This window comes from Adiantum capillus-veneris, chromosome 10, assembly GCF_014529385.1.
Source record: "Adiantum capillus-veneris isolate H3 chromosome 10, ASM1452938v2, whole genome shotgun sequence".
NCBI classification, from domain to species: domain Eukaryota; kingdom Viridiplantae; phylum Streptophyta; class Polypodiopsida; order Polypodiales; family Pteridaceae; genus Adiantum; species Adiantum capillus-veneris.
In genome coordinates, this window is record NC_140940.1 from 108,054,757 (window position 1) to 108,070,101 (window position 15,345).

General features: G+C 46.9%; 1 protein-coding gene across 1 annotated transcript; it reads left to right on the plus strand.

The window, feature by feature from the left end:
- Positions 1-4,551: 4,551 nt before the first annotated feature.
- Positions 4,552-12,469, plus strand: LOC147449435 (DExH-box ATP-dependent RNA helicase DExH12-like). Its single transcript, XM_086521885.1, has 2 exons — positions 4,552-7,951; positions 9,021-12,469. The coding sequence occupies exons 1-2, from the start codon at positions 4,622-4,624 to the stop codon at positions 12,198-12,200; spliced, it is 6,510 nt and encodes a 2,169-aa protein (XP_086378011.1). The 5' UTR covers positions 4,552-4,621; the 3' UTR covers positions 12,201-12,469.
- The last annotated feature ends 2,876 nt before the right edge of the window (positions 12,470-15,345 follow it).

Sequence of the window (15,345 nt, forward strand, 5' to 3'; positions counted from 1 at the left end):
GTTTCTCCATGTTCCCCCATCCGTCTGAGCGACCTGTCCTCTCGTGGTGATCGAGTGAAGGTCCCCATATCTCGGTTCCATAGAGCAATGCTGAAGCCACCAAGGTGTCAAAGAGCCAGAGCTTCGTTCGGGGCTCTTGAAACTGAACCTGCGAACACATCCTCTCCAATCTACCCAATGCTGCGTGGGCTCTAGTAAGTCTGGTTTCTGCTGCTCTTCTGAGTGAGAATGTAGGTCCGCTAAAAACCACTCCAAGGTACGTGTAAGCGTCTGTGTACTCCACCGTCTCCTGGCCATATGTGAGTGTAGGTGCTGACCTCCTGATCCACTGTGGGGTGGTATTAAACACCATGACCTTGGTTTTACCCAGGTTGACAGACAAACCACTTTCGTGGGCAAACGTATGCAGAGCATCCAATTGACGTTGCATTCCCTCTGGGGATTCGGAGATCAACACTATGTCATCAGCATATAACAAAAGTGGAATCCATGTCCCTGCCAACTGAGCACCTTTATCCCCATCGCTGTCAATGTAGTCAGAAATCTCATCCACATACATACCGAAAAGAGTGGGAGAGAGCGGGCAGCCTTGCTTCACCCCAATAGTGGAGTGAACCGGTGTAGAAAGTCCCTCCAGGGTGCGTACATGCCCTACTACTAATCTGTACAATGCCATGATCCCCCAAATGAGTTCTGTGGGTACTCCCATTTCCTGTAATCTGCGCATCAGTCTAGCTCGGGGTACCGTGTCGAAAGCTTTGCGGAAGTCCACAAAGCTACAATAGATCCGTCTCCCATGAGATCTGCCTTCCTCGATGATGGCCCTGAGTGTTAGGATATGGTCGAGAGTGGAGAAGCCTCTCCTGAATCCTGCCTGCCCAGTTGCACGTATTCCTTCCCCCTCTGCCCATCTACTCAGCTGTTGCTCAAGAATGGATGTATACAACCGTGCCAGTGTGTGCCCAATCATAATAGTGCGATAATTCCCAGGCTCCATGGGGTCTCCTGATTTGAAGATAGGTACGATTGTAGATAGGCTCCAAGTGTCCGATAGGCCCTCACACATGGCACGGTTAAACATAACTGCTAGAAGCTCTGCTAGTAGGTCTTTGGCATGCATGAAATGCTCAGCTACTAGGCCCTCATGATCATATGCTCTCCCAGTCTTCATCCTATCAATGGCTTTCTTCACCATCTCGGCAGTGAAAAAGACACATGTATGTGGGCATGGGTCGGGGGGGTTGGGGAAGGGCGGCTGTCCAGGTATTGTGTACAAAGATGATGCGTACTGACCCCAGGTCTCCCTGGAGGAAATAGCAGGGGGGGGGGGGGGGGGGGGGGGGGGGGACTGCTCATGAAAAAGACGCCACGCCTCACGCGAGTCTTGACTCAAGAATAGCAGATATAGATCCTGCTCGAGTCTAGCCAAAAAAGCCCTCTTCTTCCGCCGCATCAGGCGTCGGAAGTCCATCTGTGACTGTCTATGAGTGACGCCCCCCAACAGCACTTCCCTCTGAAGTCTGGCTCTAGTCTGGCGGCACTCCTCATCGTACCAGCTGTTCTGAGGCATGCTCCCAAATCGGCGGCTCTGCTCAGGCTGGGTGTGTGGGTATGCTTCAGCTGCTGCCTCATGTAATGTCTATGTCAGTATAGTAGTTAGCTCCTCCAGAGGTCGCTCCGGGTCCTCAGTGCATAAGCGTCTGTAGATTCCGTCCATGTATACCGAGTCCGTCTCCCTTGTGAATGTGTAGCGAGTAGGGGCTACTACTCATGGCCTGTGTGCTGCACTGAAATGGAAGGAGATGGTCATTGACACCAGAGCATGATCCACCACCACCTCGACCGGTCTGGGCCCAACTGTGAGATCCTCGATACTAGAGATGAGATTCGGTTGTGCCATGACATAATCCACCGTGCTGGCTCCATGTCTGTGTGGGAAGCATGTAAAACCTCCCGCAGCAGGAAATCTCTGTAGGCCATTCAAGATGGCCAATCCATGTGCAGTGCCCATGTCTATCAGGTGTCGCCCATACTCAGTATATTCCATATCGTGTGATAGTCTGGAAAGGCCCGTCTCTGCCACATCTATCTCTCTTGGCATCTCCTCTGAAGTATCCTAAAACACTGCCTGGTGATGGGCAGTTCTAGCATTGAAGTCCCCGAGGATGATAATGTCACCGTCCCTAGAGAACTCCCATATGTCATCATCCAAAATAGAGAAAGGGGACTGTCCTCTGGGTGGTGCATAAGCTGATGTACTCGGGGGAAACTAACAAATAGCTAGATACAGGTATCTGCCTGTCTTTGCTTTCAGTCTCACCCACATGTACCTAGCATGCTCGTCCCTGCGGGCTATATGTATCAGTGGCTACAGATCCTCTCTAAATAACACTGCCACTCCTCCCGAGCCCCGCCCTCTGTGCTCTGAGTGTGTCTCCTGTCTGTAGGATGTCTCCCACCTATATCCACTAATGTGAGGCATGGATTGCCTAGGGGCCTGGTGTGTCTCAGAGTAGAAGATGATGTCTCTTCCAGTAAAGCTATCCTCAAAAGCACCCACATCAAGACGCATAGATCCATTGCAGTTCCAGGCAGCTACTTTGAGTGTGGTCCCATAAGTCTCGCACCGTCATGTGGAGCGTCGCTCAAGTATTACCACTTTTCCGTCTCGGTAAAAAGCGATCTTGCCTTTTCCCCTTGCCGCTCTAATCTCCGGCATTACTTCCTGCATATGAGCGATCTGCGAGAGGGTGAGATCGTCTCCAAGAAAGATGCCGGTCTCTTTAAGAGTTGGTCTTTTCTTCAAGAATGACTTCTTTGCTTCCATGGAGGGAAAACGGAGGATGAGTGCTCTTTCTTTTGACGTTTCTCCACTGTCTCCATTTTTCTTTATGTTGCCTACTCTACATGCCCTTGTGTGTGTCGGCTCATGAATCCCCATCAAGGCTGTGCGTTCTTTTACTTCTTCGTCCACATTGCCTTTGTCTTTAAGACCGCAAATTCTCACATGTAAAGCGCGCACCCTTCTCCTCTACTCCTCCTCTAGTGTCTGGTTAATGATGGTGTTGGGTGTGGACGTGGGCGTTATCTCCTTGTCTTTTCCTTTCTTGGCCACCTTGATCCATTTCTCGGCTTCGTCCGCCTTCTGTTGGGTTTTGGTAAGAACATCCACCCAAGAAGTCGTCATTTCTTTGTACTGTTCTTCTCCCTCTTTGATGGCCCGTACTTGTTCCTTGATCGTGTTGATTTCTTCAATTACTGAGGATTGCAGTTCTCCCTCTTCCAGTGTGTTTCTTGATCGGGTTTCGGCAAGTTCTTTCTTGAGTGATGTGATCTCTTCCTCTTGGGTCGTCACTCGGTCTTCCAACATGCTTATCTTGTTCTCTTGGATCAACATACGTCCTTCGAGAATGTTTATTGTGCCCCAGAGATTGCGGTTCATCTTGGTGATGGTCTCCGTCATTTCCTCTTTGCATTTTCGAATGGCATCCTCTAGGGGGTCGCCTTTTTCGTTCGTCTTTCTCATGCTTGATCGCCGTCCGGCAATTGGGCGTGTGGAGGAGTCGTCCTGTGCACCCCCACTAGCGACGGTCTCGGCAAGCGGTGGAGCGCGAGGCGGTACGGCCCGGGGGGGAAGCGATAGCTATAGGTTGGAGAGAGAGAGAGAGAGAGAGAGAGAGAGAGAGAGAGAGAGAGAGAGAGAGAGAGAGAGAGAGAGAGAGAGAAGGGGGGGGGGGGGGGGGAAGTATGGTAGATAGGGCGGGCCACACACACTCCCTACGCGTAGAGGATGGACGTCCTACGCGTGAAAGAAAAAAAACGAGGGGGGGGGGGACTTATTACGCGTAGGAGAGGGAGGGGATACATTCTATGCGTAGGAGATGGGGGGGCTAGGGCAACCGGCGCGGGGGGGTGCACAGTAGGGTGCCACAAGGGTGCAGCACTCGAGCAGGGCAGGGCAGCCGGGGGGCAAGGCGACGTGCGCGCGAGGGCGGGCGTGAAGGTGCAGCGAGGGCCAGAGGCGGGGGGGGGGGGGGGGGGGGGGGGCAGGGCACAAGTCAGGTGGCAGCAACACAGCAGCACAGCAGTGCGAGGGGCAGCGCGAGCAGCAGCACAGCAGCTGCAGCAGCGCGAGGGGCAGCAGCACGAGCAGCGCACACACACACACACACACACACACACACACACAGAGAGAGAGAGAGAGAGAGAGAGAGAGTCTTGCATCTCTTGTCGACTGCGTGAGAGATATAGAGAGAAAGAGAGAGCTCTTTGCTCGTTAGGGTGCCACCCATCGCCTTCGTAAGAGGCTTCTAGAGAGAGAAAGAACTTTCGAGATAGTCTCTCTCTCTCTCTCAAAAGAAGAGGCTTCTAGAGAGAGAGAGAACTTTTGAGGTAGGTGCCTCCTTCCAGAGAGAGCCTTCAACTTCATTTCGTTCCAGCATCCAATTACTCCATAGTGCTTTCCACCAATTTTTTGAAATGGTCCACACATATTTCGTCCTTATTATCCAAGGCGGTTCGAAAGAGAAAAGCACATGCTTTTGTTTTATTTGGGGTTAGAAAAACTAAACCACCATACTGATTTATTTCACAGACGTAGTCTTAGGGTCTGTTTTCGGCGATGGCGCACCTTGGAGGAGGTGCAGAGGCGCATGCCAGGTTCAAACAGTACGAGTATAGGGCGAATTCCAGTCTCGTGCTCACCACTGATACCCGCCCTCGGGACACACACGAGCCCACTGGCGAACCCGAATCTCTGTGGGGAAAGATCGATCCCAAACGCTTTGGCGACAGAGTCTACCATGGCAAGGCACCCGAGCTTGAAGAGAAGCTCAAGAAGTCCAAGCGCAACAGGGAGAATAAAGAGAAAGAGAATGCTGCTGCAGCCGATTTGCCCAAGAAGCCCAGCAAGAGGCAACGGATCTTTCAGGATAGCAGTGTGCTTACGATTGTTGATGATGGCATGTACAGACCCAAAACAAAGGAAACACGGGCAGCCTACGAAGCCCTTCTTAGTCTTATACAACACCAATTTGGAGACCAACCCCAAGACATTCTACGTGGGGCAGCTGATGAAGTCCTTGCTGTTCTCAAGAATGACAAAATCAAGGACCCAGATAAGAAGAAGGAGATTGAGAAGCTGCTCAACACTGTTCCCAATGAGCGATTTGCGCAATTGACACAGATTGGAAAGCTCATCAAGGATTACAGTGATGGCTCTGATGCAGGTGGTGGGGGTGCAGGGGAGGCTTTGGATGATGATATTGGTGTTGCAGTGGAGTTTGAAGAGGAAGAAGAAGATGAGGAAAGTGACTTGGATGAAGTGCAAGAAGAAAGTGATGAGGACATGGAGGGTGCAGACTTGGAGACTGAGGCTATGCAAATGGGTGGTATTGATGATGATGAAGTTGAAGAGGCTGATGAGGGCCTCAATGTCCAGGACATTGATGCTTATTGGCTCCAAAGGAAGATCAGTCAAGCCTATGGTAACATTGATCCCCAACAAAGCCAGAAGCTTGCGGAAGAAGTCTTAAAAATGTTAGCCGAGGGAGATGACAGGGAGGTAGAGAATCGCCTTGTGATGCTCCTTGACTACAACAAGTTTGATCTGATTAAGGTTCTCATAAAAAACAGACTGAAGGTTGTATGGTGCACTCGCTTGGCAAGGGCAGAGGATGATGCGGAGAGGAAGAGGATTGGAGAGGAGATGAATCAAGGTGGTCCTGCCCTGTCTGCTATCTTGGAGCAATTGCATGCAACTAGGGCTACTGCCAAGGAGAGGCAGAAGAATCTGGAAAGAAGCATCAGAGAGGAAGCTCGCAAGCTTCGAGATGATGGAGGAGAGGCATCAAAAGGGGAACGGTTTGATAGAGAAGGGACTAGTGCAGGTGGCTGGTCTAAGGGCCAGCACCAAATGCTTGATTTGGATCAGCTGACATTCCATCAGGGTGGCCTGCTGATGGTGAACAAGAAGTGTGAACTGCCAAACAAGACTTACCGAACCGCCAAGAAGGGGTATGAGGAAGTGCATGTCCCTCATCTAAAGCCCAAACCCATTGCTGAAGGTGAGGAGCTTGTGAGGATCACTGACATGCCTGATTGGGCTCAAGCAGCATTTCCAGGAATGATAAAGTTGAACCGAGTTCAGAGCAGGGTTTATGAAACAGCTTTATTTACACCGGAAAATTTACTTCTTTGTGCTCCCACAGGAGCTGGGAAGACCAATGTGGCAATGCTCACGATTCTTCATGAGATTGGGATACACAGGAAAGAAGATGGTACCATTGATCTAAGTGGGTTTAAGGTTGTTTACGTAGCCCCAATGAAGGCTTTAGTTGCAGAAGTGGTAGGCAATCTCTCCAAGAGGTTAGAGTCATATGGGATTACAGTAAAGGAGCTCACAGGGGATCAGACTTTGTCCAAGCAGCAGATTGAAGAAACACAGATAATTGTTACTACCCCAGAAAAGTGGGATATTATTACACGTAAATCTGGAGATAGAACCTACACGCAGATGGTAAGGCTTCTTATACTAGATGAAATTCATCTTTTACATGACAACCGTGGTCCTGTGCTGGAGAGTATAGTTGCAAGGACAGTTAGGCAGATTGAGACAACTCAAGACATGATCCGGCTGGTGGGATTGTCAGCAACACTTCCCAACTATGAAGATGTCGCCTTGTTTTTGAGGGTTGACAAAGCAAAAGGTTTGTTTTTCTTTGACAACAGCTACCGGCCGTGTCCATTAGCACAGCAATATATTGGGATTACTGCAAAGAAAGCTTTTACAAGATTTGAATTGATGAATGACATCTGCTATGAGAAAGTTTTGGCAGCAGCAGGGAAGCATCAGGTGCTGGTCTTTGTCCATTCTAGAAAAGAAACTGCAAAGACTTCTCGCTTTATCAGGGACAAGGCACTTGGTAGCGATACTATAGGTCGGTTCTTGAAGGAAGATAGTGCAAGCCGGGAAATTTTACAAACAGAATCAGAGTCTGTGAAAAACAGTGATTTGCGGGACTTGCTACCATATGGTTTTGCAATTCATCATGCTGGCATGACGAGATTTGACAGGACTCTAGTAGAGGACCTCTTTGCTGATGGCCACATTCAGGTATTGGTTTCTACAGCAACCCTTGCCTGGGGTGTCAACTTACCTGCCCATACAGTTATAATAAAGGGTACTCAGGTTTACAATCCTGAGAAAGGGGCATGGAGTGAGTTAAGTCCCTTGGATGTGATGCAAATGCTAGGGCGTGCAGGAAGGCCTCAGTTTGATACATATGGGGAGGGAATTATTATTACTGGTCATAGTGAGTTACAGTATTATTTGTCGTTGATGAATCAGCAGTTGCCAATTGAGAGCCAATTTATATCACGTCTAGCTGATAACTTGAATGCAGAAATTGTCCTGGGCACTGTACAGAATGCAAAAGAGGCATGTGTTTGGCTTGGATATACTTATTTGTATATCCGAATGCTCCGTAACCCTGTTCTATATGGGATCGGTCTAGAATCTTTGGAGAGGGACAAGTTTTTAGAAGAACGACGAGCAGATTTGATTCATTCAGCTGCGGCTGTTCTTGATCGCAATAATCTTGTAAAATATGAGAAAAAAACTGGTTATTTTCAAGTGACTGATCTTGGGAGGATTGCAAGCTTTTATTACATCACACATGGCACCATGGCTACTTACAATGAACACTTAAAGCCAACCATGGGGGATATTGAGCTTTGTCGACTTTTTTCCCTAAGTGAAGAATTTAAATATGTAACAGTGAGGCAGGAGGAGAAGATGGAACTTGGAAAGCTACTGGAGCGTGTGCCTATTCCTGTTAAGGAGAGCCTGGAGGATGCCAGTGCGAAGATCAATGTTCTATTGCAAGCGTACATTTCTCAACTCAAATTGGAAGGTCTTTCATTGACTTCGGATATGGTCTTCATAACACAAGTAAGTTTAAATGCTTTCCCTTTGCTTATTTCATACTCCTTGTTTACTATTTACTATGTGATATGCGTGAAGTTGCTGTGCTGTGTTTGTTTTCTTTGTAGTGGATCTTTAGTCTACTCATGCGACTGTTCCTGACTGTGTCGTATGCCCGAGATATTTTGCTACTATGAGTGGAGTATTCACATGGAAAGTACTCACATCAGCAGTATAGTATGTACATGGGATGTGGCCAAAATGGTGTGTTTACAGTTTCTTTTAGGCTCATGAAACTTGAAATTAGTCTCCCTTCGACTCTGAAGTTTCTGAGAAGGTTTCTTCCCACAGTTGGGTGCGACTGAGAAAAGTAGCAGCTGGGGGGAACATAGGGTAGAGGGAAAGTAAAGAACTCCTGGTAAGGACATTTTTTAGAGACTGAACTATTTGTCTGAGGCTGGATAATTTAAAGATGGCCGAATGGTTAAAATATTCTAGGGATTAGGTTAAAAACATACAAGAGTGGACTTCCGTTTTTTGGCTGCCAGCTTTTATAAGAGTTGCTGTCTTGTAGTTTCTAAATAGCATTCTGGATGAAATTATTCTTGTTTTCGCTTAAATACGTCCTTGACTCCAGGGGTGAGGCAGGTTGAAACATCACATTTCATGTGTGAAATTTTACCAGCGCTCCTGCAATAATACAGGATCATAGGGCTGTATATTGTGTAAATTATTTTTGGTGGTTGTGTATCCAAGTATTCAGAGGACTAAGAAGGTTCTGGAGAATGAAGGCTATGGGGATCGAGTAGGGCCATACAATAGAGAATTTGTTTACTTTTGGATGTGTATCTAGGTATTCGGTAAACTGAGAGGGCTGTAGGGAATGAAGGTTCTGTGAATTCCCACCTATTTTGAGTGCACTTGGTGGATCAAAATTTCTGGATGGGATAGTTTTGTACTTACAGTTACACTATGGAGAGGGTTTGCACGAGGACACAACTTAGCTAGCATGCCAAGTACCTTATTGTTTGATAATCATTTATTTGTTGGAGTTCTTGTTGTTCAAGCCCCTGACTGAAGTTTTATTTTTTCGTAGAGTGCGGGTCGGTTGATGCGGGCTTTGTTCGAGATTGTTCTAAAAAGAGGTTGGGCACAGCTCGCCGAGAAGGCCCTCACCTTGTCCAAGATGGTAAACCGAAGAATGTGGAGAAGTCAGACACCTCTGCGTCAGTTCAAGAGTATCAGCAATGACATACTTTCAAAGATTGAGAAGAAAAATTTGGCTTGGGAGCGCTATTATGATTTGTCTTCTCAGGAAATTGGAGAACTGGTAAGGGCCCCAAAAATGGGGAAGCCTTTACATAAACTAATTCATCAGTTTCCAAAATTGGAGTTGGCTGCTAGAGTCCTCCCAATCACCAGGTCAGTGCTAAAGGTGGAATTGACAATAACGCCAGATTTTCAGTGGGATGAAAAGGTTCATGGCTTTGTAGAGCCTTTTTGGATTATTGTAGAAGATAATGATGGGGAGCACATTCTTCATCATGAATATTTTATCTTAAAGATGCAATATGTTGAGGAGGAACATAATCTGAGTTTCACTGTGCCCATCTTTGAGCCTATGCCGCCTCAGTATTTTATTCGTGTGTTATCAGACAGATGGCTGGGGTCAGAAACGATGTTACCAGTATCGTTCCGCCATCTCAGATTGCCAGAGAAGTATCCTCCACCAACAGAGCTTCTGGACTTACAGCCTTTGCCTGTGTCTGCATTGAGGAATCCTGCCTTTGAAGCACTATATCAACAATTTAAGCACTTTAACCCAGTTCAGACTCAGGTCTTTACTGTGTTATACAATACAGATGATAATGCTCTTATTGCAGCACCAACAGGTAGTGGAAAAACCATCTCTGCTGAATTTGCAGTTATGAGGATGCTTGACAAAGGGTCTGAAAAAGGTGCAGTAAGGTGTGTGTACATAGCTCCGATAGAGGCGCTTGCAAAAGAAAGGTATCGTGATTGGGAAGTCAAGTTTGGTCAAGGTTTGGGTTGTCGCGTGGCAGAGCTCACTGGGGACACAACAGTGGATGCCAAGATTCTTGAGAAATCTCAGATAGTCATTAGTACTCCTGAAAGATGGGACCTGTTATCTCGTCGGTGGAAGCAGCGCAAGCATATCCAGCAAGTTAGTTTATTTATTGTGGACGAATTCCATTTGATTGGTGGGCAAGTTGGTCCTGTCCTAGAAGTTATTGTCTCAAGAATGCGATACATCTCTAGCAGGAATGAATCTCCCATCCGAATTGTTGCGCTTTCTACTTCTCTTGCAAATGCTAAAGATATTGGGGAGTGGATAGGTGCTAGCTCACATGGGCTTTTCAACTTTCCACCGGGGGTTCGTCCTGTACCTCTTGACATAACCATTCAAGGGATTGATATAGCTAATTTTGATGCTCGTGTGCAAGCAATGACCAAGCCCACTTACTCAGCAATCATACAGCAGGGCCCAGGAAAGCCTGCGCTTGTCTTTGTGCCTACAAGAAAGCATGCACGCCTAACTGCACTGGATTTGGTTACTTACTCCAATGCTGATGGCAGTGAAAGGTCTCAGTTTCTGCACTGCAAGGCGGAATACCTTACTCCCTTTTTAGAAAAGATTCGTGATGATGCGCTTGTGCATGCTCTCAGTCAAGGGGTAGCGTATTTACATGAAGGCCTCACTGATGCAGAGCAGGAGATTGTTAGCCAATTGTTCACTGCTGGTGCTATTCAAGTTTGTGTTGCTAGCAGTACAATGTGCTGGGGCATGACATTGGTAGCCCATTTGGTGGTAGTAATGGGTACACAGTATTTTGATGGGCGTGAAAATGCGCATACAGACTATCCTATCACCGATTTGTTGCAGATGATGGGACGGGCAAGTCGGCCTTTGATTGACAAGTTTGGGAAATGTATAATTCTGTGTCATGCCCCAAGGAAGGAGTACTACAAAAAATTCTTGTGCGAGCCACTTCCAGTTGAGTCACATTTGGATCACTTTTTCCATGATCATCTGAATGCTGAGGTGGTAGTGCGTACTATTGAGAATAAACAAGATGCTGTGGATTACCTGACATGGACATTTATGTATCGTCGGCTCACACAGAATCCCAATTACTATAATCTTCAAGGGACAAGCCATAGGCATCTCTCTGATCACCTGTCAGAGCTTGTGGAGAATACCTTATCTGACCTGGAAACAAGTAAATGCATAGCAATAGAGGATGATATGGATCTCTCACCTCTGAACTTAGGAATGATTGCCTCATACTACTACATCAGCTACACTACAATTGAATTGTTCAGCTCCTCCTTGACTGCAAAATCCAAGATGAAAGGGCTTCTGGAAATTCTTGCCTCTGCTTCAGAGTACTCACAATTGCCTGTGAGACCGGGGGAGGAAGAGACGATACGGAAAATGATAAATCATCAGCGGTTTGGCATTGACAAACCAAAGTGCACCGATCCTCATGCCAAAGCAAATGTCCTGTTGCAAGCACACTTCAGCAGACATGTAGTCACTAATGTACTTGCATTGGATCAAAGAGAGGTCCTCCTTGATGCCAGCAGGCTATTACAAGCAATGGTAGATGTCATTTCGAGTAATGGGTGGTTGAATCCTGCACTTGCAGCTATGGAGATGAGCCAGATGGTAACTCAAGGGCTTTGGGAGAATGACTCAGTGCTTTTGCAACTTCCCCATTTCACCAAAGAGCTTGCAAAGAAATGTCAGGAGAATCCAGGCAAAAGCATCGAGACTGTTTTTGAGCTTGTAGAAATGGAGAATGATGAGAGACGTCAGCTGCTGCAGATGACTGATGGGCAACTCCTGGATATTGCAAGGGTCTGCAACAGGTTTCCTAACATTGATGTGACTTATGAGATTGTGGATGCAGATCAGATTACAGCTGGGGACAATGTAACACTTCAGGTCTCTTTGGAAAGAGAGCTTGACAGCAGGCAGGAGCTGGGTCCTGTTGATGCGCCAAGGTTCCCAAAACCGAAGCAAGAAGCCTGGTGGCTTGTGGTTGGAGATGCAAAAAGCAACCAGCTTCTAGCCATCAAGAGAATTACCCTTCAGCGGAAAAGTAAGTTCAAGCTTGACTTCACAGCACCGAAGGAGCTTGGGCGAAAGAGTTACACACTGTTTTTTATGTGTGATGCTTATCTCGGCTGTGATCAGGAGTATGAGTTCACAATTGATGTGAAACATCAAATGGAGGATGATGAAAACTAATCTCCAGAGAGGGTAATACTTATCTGGAATGGATCAAATGTAAGTTGTCTACTTTTATTGTGCTACGTACATTGCCCTTGGGTGCGCACTTTGGAGCAAAAAGGAAGGTTTGTCCCCACTTTTGGAGAGAAGCATATGTACGCTCCTCTGCTAGCCAGAGGGTACCAGCTATAACATGCTTTTTTTGGTTTCAACCCTGCAATTGTTTGTGGGGCTTGAATGGATGTGGATGATACTCTATACAATGAAGAAATCCTAATCGTGGTAAATCCCTTGTTTTACTGTCTGTGTCAAAGTTAAAAGAAGCTTTATTGATTGCTCTGGTGATATGCCTTTGTTGCAACGCACATGCACTTTATGTTATGACCTTTGTTTGGGTTTTCAATGTGACGGTCGTTTTTTTGATGAAGATCGTTTGGCTTGATTGATGTGGATGACAAATGCTGACAGATGCTGTCCCTTGTTGACTTTACTTCTTTAGACAGCTTCAGTCTCTGTTGAACTGAGAGTTTTACGAAACTTGAAGTTTTTCATACCTAGGTTCTTAATTTGTTGAAGCACCCTCGTTTGAAGGTTATTGTATGTACTCAATGCTTTTAACTTTCAAGATAATATGGAACACATACCATACTCTTGCTTGTGCTTGATTCTCTCCTTGTTTCCATGGTTTTTCATCGAATCTTGTTGTCGAGGAGGGTGATGCAGATGACTGAGGGCGGGCATTTCATCACGGGCATTTCATCAAATTCCTAAGAGTGGGTTCAATCTGTGAGTCAATCTGGTTTATTAGCTTAATTTGAATGCAAACTGGGGATCAAAGCATTGCACTGTTTCTTGGCATGCTAAAGGGCCTCGTTTTATTATTATTATTACTTTCCATCAAAACGTTCCGAATTGTATTAGAGAGAACACAGGTGTACATAGTGAGCGAGACTGTGCTTCCAGGGACCAGGTTGGGAGACTAGGGGCGCTTACAATCAGTGGGGTTTTCGAGAACAACGGGGAGTGGGGAGAGTACGGCACCAAGAAGTTAGAGCGGTGGTTACAACGAGGTTTATTCGTGGGGAAGAGGGGGTTTAGGGGTCCTCCATCGGGTTGATGGACGTGATAACAAGCTGGGTAGTTTCTCTGATTCTGCCAGGTTCTCCGCCGCCATGTTGATCAGAGTGGAGGGTTTGGGTTCTTCAGAGTTGGCTTGTTTCTGAGCATCCTCCATAGACTCATAGAAACGCCAATATCATGCAGTATCAGATTCCTCACATTATAAGTGGAGACTTCAGAGTGTTTTGTGTGAACAACCTACAGATTAAAGTCAGAAGACAGGATTCTCAGCCTTTGAACTCGGTGAGCACTGTCAAAAAGAAATTTATTCCTCTCAGATGATCCAAAAAAATCCTGCTCTAATCTTATTCCAGTAGGAGGAGAGACCCTAACAGAGTCGCCTAGGAGTTGTTTCCAAGAAAGGTTAAAGGTTAGCACAGAGATCAGAGGCCTGATGATGGCCCTGGATCTGGGACAGTTGAGGAACAGGTGGGGAGGGATTCCACTTCTAGGCGGCATATTGAGTAAATTCCATCTGACACCCCTACATTTAAGCTTTTTCGCCAGTCCAGAATGCTTTGGAGGATTAGCCACAGAAGAATGGACTTTTTAGCTGGGTCCCAGATTTTGGTGAACTTGAAGTACCATTGCCTTCTGTCCAGGGAGACTATCTTGTGGATAGTTTGTAGGAAGGGGGAGGAAGAGGAGGGCGGGGGTTGGGGATAGGTTAGAGCGAAACCACCAATCCATCCCATCGCTTTGATGGAGACTTGGTCGGATACAGAGAGGCATCATGCTTCAAACCGCCAATCCATCCCATCGCTTTGATGGAGACTTGGTCCGATACAGAGAGACGTCATGCTTCTTGAAGAGGAAAGAGGGCGATTCTGGTTTGGATTAACGTGAGTTCCCACGGTTGCAGGGGATGTGAGAGGAGCAGCTCGTCTGCACTCTTCCACCTGTTCTCGATGGTGTTCCATAGATCCTTCCAGTATTTGAGACCTTTGTTGTGGATTCTAAGGGCGGTTATTTCCTGGGTGGGGAAGATGAGCGGGATAGGGTCAAGGGACCACTAGATCGGGTCCTGTTGCCCAACGGCTAGGGAGTGGTGGGAGTCCCATTTGATCCTGAGGTTCATCCTATACCTATTCCATGCTGCCCACGGGGATTTGACGAGGTCCGAGCCCTTAGCCTTGAATCCAAAGGGGCTGAAGAGGATGGAGATCCAAGAGAAGTTCTTCCACCCATTATGGTCTTCCAAGGAGAACCCGCTCGTGTGGCGAAAGAGTATAACTGCCCACTTCTGTGTTGGATAGCTGATTGCTCTGATGATTTGTTTCACTGCAAGTTTGTCAGCCCTCGTCGAGATGTTTCTGATGCCTATTCTTTTTCTTCTTTGGGAAGGCAGTAGGTGACCCAACTCATTTTGGATGATGATTTTCTTAAGGGGTCTTCCGACCAGAGGAAGTTCCTGCAACATGAGCTGACTTGTTGAAGGTGAGAGTTGGCGCCTCCAGCAGGAGAGGAAGAAGAGAATGTAGGCCGATAGGAAGTGATTCATGACCATGACTCTTCCAGCAAGAGAGAGTTGAAGACCTTTCCACCTGTGGAGTTTTTCCTTGAATCTGTCGAAGACCCAATCCCAGCGTTGCTTCAGGGATACATTGAATCCGAAGGGAATTCCTAGATGTCTGAAGATCTCTCCTTCCTTGATGATCTTTCAGCCTTGTTGAGTTATCCAGTCGGGGAGAAAAGATTTTGATGCTTTGATGCCATCTGTCTTCATTGGCGAGAAGAGCGTTGGTGTCATCAGCAAACTGAGACAAGCAATGCTGTCCACTGTGGTTGGGGAGGGGGGTTCCTTTGATGACTCCTTGTTCCATCTTGCCCTTGATGAGACAGTTAATGTTCCTTGAAACATGATCCGTTGATGTTACTTCAATGGGGCAAATTTCGTACCTGACATCCCTCAAGCAAGGGGACGACCATCAATTACTTATGGCGGTTACTAGACTAGACTTCTCCACAAGTGGTATGTCTTGTTTCTTTGGAAATTCTTTGCCCATGAAGCACGCCATTGCACGTGAATCTAGTAATGCTTCAT